General features: G+C 35.5%; 1 protein-coding gene across 3 annotated transcripts in view; it reads right to left on the bottom strand.

Annotated features, from left to right (window-relative positions):
* The window catches only part of LOC127796678 (MADS-box protein SOC1-like), a 60,400-nt gene extending 52,013 nt beyond the window's left edge, over nucleotides 1-8,387 (bottom strand). Inside the window, exons 1-4 of one of the 3 annotated variants that reach the window (XM_052328947.1) lie at nucleotides 8,303-8,387; nucleotides 7,949-8,098; nucleotides 7,766-7,862; nucleotides 7,480-7,666 (exon numbers count right to left, since the gene is read on the bottom strand). In XM_052328947.1, coding sequence (XP_052184907.1) covers nucleotides 7,480-7,661 — 182 coding nt within the window. In that variant the 5' untranslated portion in view covers nucleotides 7,662-7,666; nucleotides 7,766-7,862; nucleotides 7,949-8,098; nucleotides 8,303-8,387. The other 2 variants (XM_052328948.1, XM_052328949.1) reach the window with 2 other exon arrangements.
* Nucleotides 8,388-13,269: the final 4,882 nt, after the last annotated feature.

Genomic DNA, 13,269 nt, shown 5'->3' on the forward strand with positions numbered 1-13,269 from the left:
AGGAAAGGATGCAGGGAAAGCATCTAAAAGGACAAATTCACTCCGGAAGTATTCATAGTTTGATGGATGGCAAGTTGGCAGCTCAATTTGGGTTGCACGTGGAAGATTGAGACGATTTAAGAGTAATAGTGATTGATGCAGAAAGAGTGTGCAGTTCAGGGTTGTGTGGAACAGTATCGTTGCAATTATGAAATCATGCCTTTCAATTGGATATATTCATGTTTTCCCCTAATGGTTTTGGCACTTTGTTGGGTGTGAATTGGCTGAGGACATTAGAGCACATCAACTAGGACTTTTAATTTGATGAAGATGACTTTTGGCAGTCATGACAAAAGTGTTAGATTGAATGGTATCGTTGCCTACAAATTAGCACCACCCTCCGATTCTAAAATCCATCATGTATTTCATGTTTCATTCTTAAAAAATCTCCCTGGCCAAGGTCACGTGGAGTCAGTCTAGTTTACCTACTATCCACACCAAGGTGAGGTAATCTAACTTCCGCAAGTGTCCCAACCCCAAGAAATCCCAAGGATATATTAGTCATACATGTCAAGTGTTTTTCTTATTAGTTGTATTTTCTGTTGTTGTTGTTAGCATTTTCAATTGTAAGTCTATAAATAGGCTTGAGCAGTTAGAGAAAGTCAGCTTAATGATTTGAATTCTCTTATTTTCCTTCTCCCAATTCTCCAAGTTCTCTCTCTCGTCTTTCTCTCTTCTTCCTCAACTTTGTCCGTTCTGTTATTTCCCTTTCTTTCTACCCTATCTTCCTTTAATTCTTACCAAATTCCTTCCTAGACCCTAGGCAGATCCTAGGGTTGTAACATTTGGTATCAGGGCTATCATTCCTTGGCAGTTCTCTCTGTTAAATAATTCCAACAGATATAGACAGCTGCCTTCGAACACGGTTGATTTTCGAAACTTGATTCCGACGTACGCAGGTTCATTCTCGACTAAGAGTCAGGAGATCTCAGCGACTCTTGAAGGCCGATCAAAGTCGTTGAATTGTGCAACCTCTCCTGCTCCTGAATCAGGTTCGACATTGAAGCGGAACATATTCGTAGAGGTCGATTCAAGGAGCTCTATGACAGAGGTAGTGTCAGGTTGATTCTCAACTGATGTGAGTGATTCCAGCAATGTTTATCAATTGATCAAACAAAGCAGAGATAAGCGAATTCAGGTGAACTCCAACAATTGTTGGACGGTGATTGGGTGGAAGCGAACGATGATTAGTTGCTAGTATCAAGATTCAACGAAATTGAGAGTAGGTGGCTTGAAATTGGAAGGCGATCGTGAATCACTTCGATCCGGCGAGTAGTGAAGGTGCGATTGAAGCTGAGCCTTGGGGGATTCAATAATTTAGGAGAATTCCAAGTAGAGGTCGGTGATTAGGTGAGACTGGGGTGATCCTTGAATCACTTTGATTTCGACAAATTCACTGCATGTGGTTGAGGCGAGAAGGCAGTTGCGGTTGAGAGCAAAAATTCAGATCTAGGTTGATGCATGTGAAAGGGCAAGTCAACGAAACAAAGAGTCGGTGACTTGAATTTTGAACTCGAACTCAAAGGGAAGTCGATTGTTCATTGGATAAAACTTGGACAGACATCGGCTGAGACATAAATTCTCAGACGAACTACGAAAAGCCTGCAAATTCTTGAAAGTTGATCGAAACTGTTTAGATTAGCGATTTTAGGAAGCAAGTGCGCAATAGAAGTGTGGTTTCAGAGTTGCACATCTGAAGTGTTGGTTTCAGAAGTTGCAAACAGATTTTCGAAACTAATTAGAATAGGTTGTCTTCTGAAATTATCTAAAGCTAGTAGGTTGTTTGAAGGGTAATTGATTTGGAGGCCATCAGCAGTAACTAAAGGCTAATTCAAATCTAGGCTACTGCTTGGGCAATGTCTGAGGCAGATTAAGGTTGCTGAACTGAAAGTAGCAATTGTATTGGCTTGGGTTGCTGAATTTTAGTACCGGAATAAATTTTCGAAGATATCCTTAGAAGCTGAGCAAGAGGTTGTTACAGCAGTGAATTAGCAGTGAATTTTCAAGGAATTGAATAGAGGAGATGGCTGAAGGACTAGGTGTTGCAACAAGGGAAGGGGATGTCAGGTGGACTGACTTTGCTAAAGATTTGCGTGACCAATTTGGGGAGAAGAAGATGATTGATGGGATTGAGGAGTTCAACAAATTAAGGCAGGAGGGATCAATGACAGATTATCAAGTTAGATTTGAAGAATTAAGGTCCTTGATGTTGATTTTGCAACCTACCTTAATGGAGCGATACTTCATTTCCAATTTTATTAGTGGGCTGAAAGACGAACTACGGTCAATGGTCAAAATGATGATGCCTACAACCGTGAAACAAGCGACTAAGAAGGCAAGGTTCCAGGAACGTGCCTTGGAAACCATTTTTAGAAAGCATGAGTTGCAGCATAATAATTCTATTGAGAGCAATCAATTGATTGAAGAAGCTTCTAAGGCTGCAAATCATGTCGAGCATGAACCTGAGGAAAAATTGGAGTTGGGTCAACCAATTGTAACTAAAGACTTTGACAAGAAAGAGAGATCGGACAAGGATATCGGAGGGGATCACTACTCATATTTGCTGGAGGTTGATCTAGTAGCACTGGAAGAGGAGGATTATGACAATGACAGCATCCTTGCAGCTAAGGAAGAGTATGAGGCTAATAAGTCCTAAAAATAAGGATGGTAGCTGCAAGGAATGAGGAAAAACCTGAATTGGATCAGGCAATTTAGGCTGCCAAGGAAGTAATGGTAATTGCTCAAGAAGCTATCGAGGTTCCACCGAGGAAAAATCTACTGAAAGTGAGCTTTTGGTGTACACTAACAATCAGGAGGTAAAAGATACTCTAATTGAGGATACCTCTACTAAAGATGGGGAAGGAGAAGATGTTGGGAAGATGGAGGAATTTTTTGTAGAGAGAAACGAGACTTTGCTGCTTTGCTTGTTCATATTTTCGTGGGAGAGTGGAAGCATCAAATCAGGTTTTGGCCTTCTCTACTATTGGAGAGGATAGGGTGGAAGGCGTGACCAGTCAACTGGAATTAATTTTGAGAGCAACAAGGAATGGGTGGATGGCCTGAAATAGGTGTTGCAACAAATCATAGTACTACTATTTTTGGAGAAAAAGACACGGAAAGGCAAAAGAAAAGGAGAATACAAGATAAGCATAAAAAAGGCGAAGAAAAAACCAGATTATTAAGGCTGGAATGGGTCAACAGCTGTCAATTCTTGGGGACAAGAATTGTTTGAAGGGGTGGGGATTATCATGACCCCAAGAAACCCCAAGGATATATTAGTAATACATGTCAAGTGTTTTCCTTATTGGTTGCATTTTTTGTTGTTGTTGTTGTTAGCATTTTCAATTGTAAGCCTATAAATAGGCTTGAGTAGTTAGAGGAAGTCAGCTTAATGAATGATTTGAATTCTCTTATCTTCCTCTCCCAATTCTCCTAGTTCTCTCTCCCATCTTTCTCTCCTTTTCCTCAACTCTGTCTGTTCTGGTCTTTCCCTCCCTTTCTGCCTTATCTTCCTTTAATTCTTACCAAATTCCTTCCTAGACCCTAGGCAAATCCTAGGATCGTAACACCAGGCTATACTAGATCTAATGTGTTAAGAGGGGGAGCAACAAGAAGTTCCCTCTTATTGGGTTGGTTGATCTCTAACTGATGCCTGTTGGGAGGATGTTGCCACTATCATTGCCTATTATGCCAAGTTTAGGCTTGAGGACAAGCGCTTGGTTAAGGGGGAGAGTGATGTTATGGGCTCCATCAAAAGTCATGGGTGTCCCATTTAAGTGGTGTTTATTAATCAAAATATAGACCGAAAAAAATAATTAGATATGAAAAGTATTTCAAAGTTTTGTTATTTTCAATGTGTTTGTTAAAGTTATCTAGCAACCCTTAGAAAAGAAGTCATGTAACTTTTTATCTGACATTTTTCAGATATACTTATCTCTCCCCCCTCCAGATAAGCATATCTTAGACCTTATAAATAAGAAAAAAAAGACACATATGTTCTCCAATGTATTCCAAAAAAATTAACAATTTGATAAAAATCTTATAATGTTTCCTAACTTTATCTTGACCATTCCATATCTTGGTTTGGAAATCATTCCAACTTTATCTTGATACAACCTTATCTTACTCATTTTAACAAATACTATCTTAGTGGACAAGTCTACCAACGTTACACACAAGGGCACATGAAAAGGAGCAATTTAGTTTTCAGTATGTTGTGGCAGTTTCTTTACTTTAGTTTTGTATGTTAATTTCACTTTCTTGTCTAATCTCCATGTGCATCTATAAACATGGAAGCAATTTTACATGTGGTTATATAGTTTTAGCTTTTGAATTTAGTTTTTTAAAGAAAAATTAATAAAGGTGTTAAATAGAAATTCTTTCACCGTTGGATTCCTTAAAACTTAAAGATAGAATAGTTCTCTTCAATAAGCTCTTGATTATAATAAACTAAAAAAAAAGGTTGGAAGAATAAGAAACCAAAAACTTTCAACTAATCCTTTCTTTAAAATTCAAGCACATTGCCCTATAACTTGACCACTACTCAGGACCGTAACACACCAAGATATCAAAAGCTAAGAACCAAGAAACTAGATTGGGATGAGGACTCACCTACTAAGCCCCATCTGCACACCCCCCAAATAGTACCAAGGCCTCCAAAAGGCTCGAACAACACACTAGCTATACGCACTCGAAAAAGACAGCATAATCAACCAAATATCGATGATAAAATATCCAGGTACGTCTTAATGGGACAAAGTTAATTTCATTTTCCACTCATTCCCCTTGGGACCAAATATTAGGGCAGTCGATTACAGTTGGAAAAAATCAGTCAATGAATATTAAAACGATCTTGTGGGTGTAGGGCTTTTTGATATTTACGAGTTGCCTGGACAATTCTATATATGTACCAAGTTTGGAGATCATATGAAATAATTTTTTGTACTTGCAAAACACATAAAAACAAAATTGAAAGAGCATAATAACATCGAAGATAAAGATGTTTTTTATGCTTATGAAAAATGAAAATGGAAAAGAAAAAAATATCCTATCTCAAGCACCATAGAAGATCCTTAGAAGAAACCCAAAATCTTATTCAGCATGGCGCAGAAATGCATGGAGGAGGCTCTGAAGCTTATTGCAATTGAAGATCTTGCCAATATGCTGGCAACATTGTTTCATAAAATTTGGCAGTCAAGATCATCTTTAAGAGAGGCTATTGGATAATAAATTTGATCTTTGACACCCCCCCCACCCCACCCCACCCCCCCCACCCCCCTAAATGTTAGTCTAAGAATACTTTTCTTTTTTCTGTTTTGTTATCCTAGGTTAAGGTAATACAAAGACAAAAAAAAAAGCGCTGAAGCATGAAGGGAAAGGAGTAAGATATGAGGAGCAGTCTTGGTTGGCCTATATTTGCATTAATATAACACAAACTATAATACATCAATGCATGAGGGTTGCTAAAGTGTCCTAACTGATTATCCAAACAGCATTTCCATTTCCCTTAGTTTCAAGGTTTAACCCCTACTACTGAGCACTAACAATCAAAATCTCATATGCAGGTTCGCTTAATTAGTTTTTTCAAAGTTAAAATGCAAACCATTTCAAGCCCCTCTAAGCATATTTCATGTGTCATTTGCATTGTAACCAGAAAGACTAGGGTCTTTTAAAATCTTAGTTCCACCTATAAAGAAGCATTGATAAGCTTATGAAGGATTTAAGTTGACAACCCACTACTGTGGAATCAAAACTGTTCTTGGAACTAAAAATCGAGCAAAAAAGAAAAAAAAAAAAAAAGCTTTAGCTATCAATTCTAAATCACAAACATTGATGCTAAATTCATCCTGTGCGTAGAACAGATTGCCTGCATTAAGAAATTTAATTGCATGATTCAAGTTCTCAGCATGCATCACTGTTATCATCACGACTTGTATGCACTTGAGAATTAAACTACATACGATTGCAACCATAAAAACAAGAAACTATATAAATAAAACACTAAGAGATGCAAATCTAGAAGTCTTAATAGGCTATTCAGCATTTTCTGGTTATTAAAATCTCAATTTCTGTGCTCTTAAATAGTCTCCCTCGATACTGTTTAACTATTTCATGTTGCAAAATCTAGGATCTTTCACCAAATTCTTTTGCAACTAATTAATGATGAAACAGTTTATAGAGAATGGATGATGCAAGAAAAGAAACTTGGAAATGAAGAAGATGAATGTGTATCTGACACAACATGATACTAACTGGTAGAATGTAACTATAACAGCTATCTTCTTTCTGAAAAAAACGTAATTATAGCAGCTGCCTAATTGAAATTTCTCCACATAGACTACTTATAGAAAGTAAGGCCTGTGATGGAATTGGAACACTTCAAAGAGACCAATAGAGAAATAAAAGGGGAGAATAGGAGAGCAATGAACCGCATGAAATTAGTTTTCTTCAGGTATAAATAATAGAAACAAAAACATATCTGAAAGTACATGAGGGAGCTTCACACATGTGATTGCAGTTCATTTATTTACTAATAAAGAGAAGCACAAAAAAAAAAGAGAAAAAGAAAAAGGACAGCAGAAAATGGAAGAGGAAGAGTCTTATTTAATTTGGAAAAAGCTGCAATATTCAATTTTTACTATAAAACCAAAGCCTAAGATCCAAATTACATAAGCCAGATAGATGCTCAATTCAGCTTATATAGAAAACCCTTGTTCCCTTCCTTTTTCTTTAGGGCTCAGCAAGGAGAACCGTTGTTCTCCTTTACTGGAGAAGAATATGAGGTTTCTAAATAATCAAATGCAAGAATTAGAGCAATATATTTGGAAATCTTGCATTTCTTATGCATAAGATGATGGGGCAAAAGGTCAAGAAAGAGAAGACTAAAACCCTATAAATAAGACCTGATTGATCATTTTGGAGTTATGGGTTTTTATCCAAGCACATAGGCTAATGTTGCATCAGATTTTGTAAACCCTAGGCATGGATGATATTAATCAAAAAGCTTGTGATTCGAAGTAAATTTGTAACAGATTATCAACCAAAGTGAGTTTCAGTAAAGAGTTTGTATGGAGCAATCTGCAATCCAAGATATATAACATTTCAAATAAAGGGTACAAATTTAAATAAATCAGATCAAACACACCAATTTTTTTTTTTCTGTAAATAGATCAAACACACCAGTTATAGATCAATTTCCAGGAAGAAAGGGGAAGTACGGCAGCAATCGGTTAGACGAGAGAGAGAGAGATTAGGATTGAACATGGTGGTGGAGAGAAAATAAAATCATCGTACGTCAAATGTATCTTATTTTGATCTAGAAAAGCGTAAATAAAATCTCCGCAGTGCACTGCACTACACCATGCCCAGTGCGATTAAAGCCTTCGAAAATTTTGACAAAAAAGGGAAAAAATGGAATATGAGAAACTTGAAGAAACGTACTTGGAGCTTGAGAACTCGTTTAATCTCCCTTTGGGAGAGAAAATGATCAAAGCCACTTCAGCGTCGCAAAGAACGGAGAGCTCATAGGCCTTCTTCAACAGCCCATTTCTGCGCTTGGAGAAGGTCACTTGCCTGCTTGTCGCATTCTCAATTCGCTTCATCTGAACCTTTCCTCTCACCATCTCTCCTATAAAACCAAAAACATCATATATATATATATATATCTATATATATATATAAGAGAGAATGAGAATTTAAGTAGGGAAAAGAGAAAACGGGTAAAAACCTCAAAGACGGCAAAGAATCCTAGAAAGCTCCTTCTTGACCTCGGCAAAGAAAAGTTATTTCTGCACTCTTTAAGTATCAAAACTCGCCAAGAAAATCTACAAATAACAAGAGCTATAGTAAGAATCACCATGTCAAAAGTACATAGAAACCAAGAAAGAGATTTAGGGCAAGAAAAACCCACAAGAAATCTGTCTGATCAGAACTCAGAAAACCCAGAAAGATTGGAAGAGCAATGGAGGTGAAGTGGCCGAAATTTTGTCTTAACTTTATTCCGGTTGTTGACCTCAAAACCTAATATCAACAACATATTATCCCCATCAAGCTCGGAAGCCTAAACCCATCAACCATAAAGCAGATATAAAAATTAGAGAAAATTAAGGAAAGAGGGAGAAGAGAAAGCCAAAAGGGATCAGAAAAGATTTCCCGATTGTTATCTTGATTTGGTAAAGATAAAGAACGGCTAATAAAGGCAAAAGAGGACCGGATTTTGAGTGGGTTTTCAGAAACTAAATAAACTAGTTACAAAGAAGTTCACCTGCTCGGCGACATAAAAAGAAAGTTTAATAATACGAAAACTGGAAACTGCGAATTAGGGAAAACAGTAGGGATTGGGGAGTGGGGACTGGGTCGTGGAGAGCGAGAAGACGTCAATTTTTCATCGTACTCTGATGTGACGGTTAAGCCAATGGGATTTCGACAACGCATCCGCTGTAACATCGTTCGTCCAATGGGACTCGACCGGCTCACGTGGCTCTCCTTGTTCGGCGCGCCGTCCAATATCTCGTGTTTCTTCTCTCCCCCTCTCTCTCTATAGAAGCAAATTATGTCCATTTTTATTCATTCCATGGGTTGTTGGTCAGCTTAGCTCGGCGGCGGCACGCAAAAATGGTAGCATTTCATAAATATATTTTAAATATTATTATATCAACAACTTAAAAAAAGAAAAAAAAAAAAAAAAGAGGGCATGCTCAACAACATAAATGTGTTAGTTTAAATGTGTTAGGTCAATATTGAAAGTGGACTTGGATGGGGCGGGGGAGTCTCGGACTCGGAGGAGTTGGGTGGTGGAGGTTGCTCGAGGTGGATCCATATGTGGTTGGAATGGGACCACATACTTTAATAAGAAAGCATTAATTAATAATTTTTTTCCCTATTTATCCCAAAAAAAATAGACGGGACCATCGGTACGGTTTTCATAAATTTAGGCTAGGACAAGGGATGGTGGGAACCACCACTCTTCTTCGTTAAATTCTTTTGCAATTTTTTTTTTACTTTTTCAACTTTTCATTTTCTACACCTGTGCCACCAATTTTCGTGAATTTTCTTTTAAGTCCCCTATTTAGTTAATTAATAGTTAAAAGGTAAATTTCACTTCACATCCCAATTTCACTATCTTTATATTTTTTTGAGTGTTTCTAATCTTTCTTGTCATTAAGTGGTCGGGCAAATTTACTATTTTTCTTCTTTTAAAAGCATTCATTTATTTTCTTTTCCCTTTTTATATTTTATTTTACTTCATAATAATCTCTTCAACAAATCCTTATTATTTATTGAATGTTTTGATAAATTACAATAATTATCCTAACATGTGTCTTAATTGCAGGGACTATCACTTATACTTTTAAAATAATAATAATATCTTCTATATTAAAAAATAAAACAAAATTATAACCATTTTACACCTATTTTTCCCTCTCCTTCCTCTCATGTAACTCTTTCATCATCTCTCTCCTTCCTTATTTAATTTTTGAAATAATTACTAAAAGTCTATTCTGATAATAGAAAATATATTATATTTATATAAAATAAGTTTTTAAATTACCAATGACAATTTGTTACTTCTTACAATTTTCTCAGTGATTAACAACCTAAGTTGTGACCTAAAGACTACAAAATTTAAAGATAGAGGAAGAGAAAAGTAAATTAAAGATGAGTTAACTAAAGTGTATAAAGTTAAACAGAAATTATTATTATTATTTTTAAAATTAAGAAATAATCTCTACAATAAAAATGTAGCATCCCAAAAATTTAGAGACAAGTAAAAATAATTAATTTGGATGTTTGAGGATATTTTAAAATATTTAAAAAAAATTAGAAAATATTTATTTATGATATTTTGAAGAAATAGGAAATTAAGATGATCAATTAAATTAATTGGATGTATTTATGAAAATAATAAAATAAACTATAATAAAAATAATAACAATAATAATATAAATCATAATAATAATAATAATAAAAGAGTTAATCAAATTAAATTAAATTAAACTAATTAGTTAATATATATATATATATATTTATATTTATATGTGTGCGTGGCTAGCTTATCCTTGGTCATTCCAATTTGTGGCTTAAAAGCCACTTAAGTTGATATATATAAGGCAAAGCTTGGGCAGCAAGCATTAGCGGCAATTTAAGGCCATTCAGTGGCCATTTCGGCCACTTTTACTGCCAAGAAACAAGGAGTAAATGAGAGAGAGGAAGAGAGAAATTAAGGGAAAAGATGAAGGGCTCGCGAGCAGCAGTTGGGAAGGAAGAAAAAGTGAAAAAAAAAAGGGATTTTGGTAATTAATTGGTGTTTAAAATATTTAGGTATGTGGGTAAAATTTATATAAGTGTTATACGTTTAAATCACGGATTTTGTACAGTTAGATTTGATTAATATAGGCCGTAAACTTATTATTTTCTGTTAAACGTTTTACTTCGCAGTGGAAATATGAGAGAAGCTACGATCAGCCATCTCTAGGCAAGCTCCTAACCCTCTTCTCGCGTTATTTATTTCCTGTGATAGCCTTCAAGGTTTCTTATACTCTAAACCCTCCCTCACCTTGACTCGGTTCCATGCAACAATAACAATAATCCACGTGGTAACCACTTAATGACTTTTATTTTATTAATGAGTTTATTGTTAATGGAATGAGCTAAGTAATGGTGTCATGGTGTCTTTCATTACGTCCGTCATGGGGTCTTATATCGCCCCACTTTCCTTGGGAATGATGCCATACCCGTTGGGTTAGGTTCTTAGAAAAGTTGTTTATGATTTAATAGGGTTATATTAATAATTTATTATGTATGTTGAGATGGTTTATGTGAATGAGAAGGAATGAGAATGGTATCACGATGTTATGCGATTATGTACATGAAGGGTTATGAAGAAATGTTATGTAAAGTTAAATTGGAAATGTATAAAGTTAATAGTGTCTATGTATGTCTTAAGGGTATGGGTACAAAGCCATTGATTGTCGACCGTGGGTCGTGGTAGTTGATGGCTGGATGTATGGGCGTCAATCATCGGTTGTTACGATAAGCGCTAGACGGCCAGAAGAGCTGGTACTCTAGATTTTTGCATTGATTTGTGCATATCATGATGTGTGTGCCACATGGGATTGGGTTGCATTCACGTGGGGACATGCTTTGTGTGTGATGGGATGTGTGAGCATTTGCATGACCCGATTGGTCTAAGTGCTAACTTGTGTATCCTAGGTGAGCATATGCATTTAGAGCATGTCGCATGTGTGAATTCTTATGTGTGGGCGTAGTAGGGCTTGATGCTTGGTTTATGGAGGCCTTGTCCTCACGTTTATGCTATAGAAGCCCTTGTATTTCTTATGTGTTGTATTGCATAGTTCTAATGTTACTATTATTCTGGACGGGAGTATCGTGCCAGGTGTCGGGAGTACCGACTCGGTGAGCTTCGACTCGACTTAGATATTAGCTCGGGGTTGGCCCGAGAGAAGACCAAGATCGAGTATGGGTGGCGGCGTGGTCCACGATAAGACCTTGGGGGTGAGACCCACGGCAACATAAAGGCCTTGGGGGTGAGACCCACGGCAACATAAAGGCCTTGGGGGTGAGACCCACGGCAACAGTAAGACCTTGGGGTAAGACCCACGACAACAGATTATGATGTGGGTGACAGAAATAAGCATGTAAAGGAAATGGTATGGGAGTAGCTTATAAAAGGCTGCCAACAGGTATGTATGTTGGACTTGGGTGCCAGTGTGTGTTTTATGTGGGCCCCAAGGACCGTTTATGTGAGATTTATTATATGTTTGTGCATCTAGAAATAAGACAGGTATTAGGCATGGCATGATATGTCGTTGCATTGACATGATTTGCATGGGGTGTCATGGGAAGAGTCATATCCTAAATCTATAGCCTTTTTTTTAGAGCTTGTTGAGTCTCGCGACTCACATTTACTTTACATCATTCCAGGTAAGAGAGTGTCTCGAGACCGCAGGTGCGTTTAGCGAGATTTGGGTCCAGGCCGTCATGTCATGGTAGCAAGTGCAGAGCTCTCCCGAAACTAAATTCTGGGTGTTGTTGTGCCTATATTAAGATTAATGGTTATGTTTTTTTGATTAACCTATGTTATGTAAGCCTAGGTGGGCCCAAGTGATAATTGGTTATGTAAAAATAATTATGAGATGCAATATAAAGAAATATTATGATTTTAATAAAGGTCGTGTATGGGTTGTAATTATATTATTGTTCGGTATCATTTTAGTAATGACCTTCTCACGGATCCTCTTGGTGCACGGGGGCTCCGGGAGACGGGCCGTTACAAAAAATAAACCTCAGAGGTGTCAAGTGTAATTTTTTTCTTTTTATGGGTATAATGTGCATTTTAAATCAATAAAACTAAGAATACAACACGTGCCAATCAAGTTTTTATACTTTAAAAGTATAAAAACTATATAGTTTATTTTATATCATAAAACAATAATTAATTTAATACCATTATCTAATGACATTTATTAAAATAATTAACACGACCCCATTTTTAAAACTATACTAATTTATTTTAAAATACAATGAAAGCTCAAATTTTAAATAATAATTAATAATTAAGGTGTGATAGTGTATGTCAATCTTAGTATTTAAATAATTTATTATTTAATAATAAATATATTATACTTTGAAATTTTTAACCAACTAATCATAGTATTTAAACGTTGAAAATAATGCATAATAAATTCACATTTTTTTAAAATAAAGTGTGTTGATAATAGTTACCATTAACTTCTTTTCAATGTTAAATCAATATTTTAAGACAATATATAATGAATTTAACTTATTTTTACGTAGAGTGTATTTATTACATACTTTTTCAATCTCAAACAATTCTATTATTTAGTGATAAATGTGTTTTGAAATATTTTATTAACTAAAAAAAGTATCTTAATTTTAAAAATAACCATGGAACAATGATAAAAATATAATAAATATATTTTATCTTCAGACAATGTGTATTTATTATACATTATTTTCAACAATAAAACAATCATGTTAGTTAATGATGATAAGTATACCATATTTTGAAGTATTTCATTATAAAATAAAATTATTTTGAGACTAAAAACAATGTGCATTTGCTCCATAGATAATGATTAGATGATTACTTTTTTTAATTATTTACAAAAAAAAAAAATCTATAATTTAAAAATGATTTGAGAGTTTCCCTAATTTGTATTTTTCTTAAACACCCTTTTTGTTAACTTT

This window comes from Diospyros lotus, chromosome 3, assembly GCF_014633365.1.
Source record: "Diospyros lotus cultivar Yz01 chromosome 3, ASM1463336v1, whole genome shotgun sequence".
Lineage (NCBI taxonomy): Eukaryota > Viridiplantae > Streptophyta > Magnoliopsida > Ericales > Ebenaceae > Diospyros > Diospyros lotus.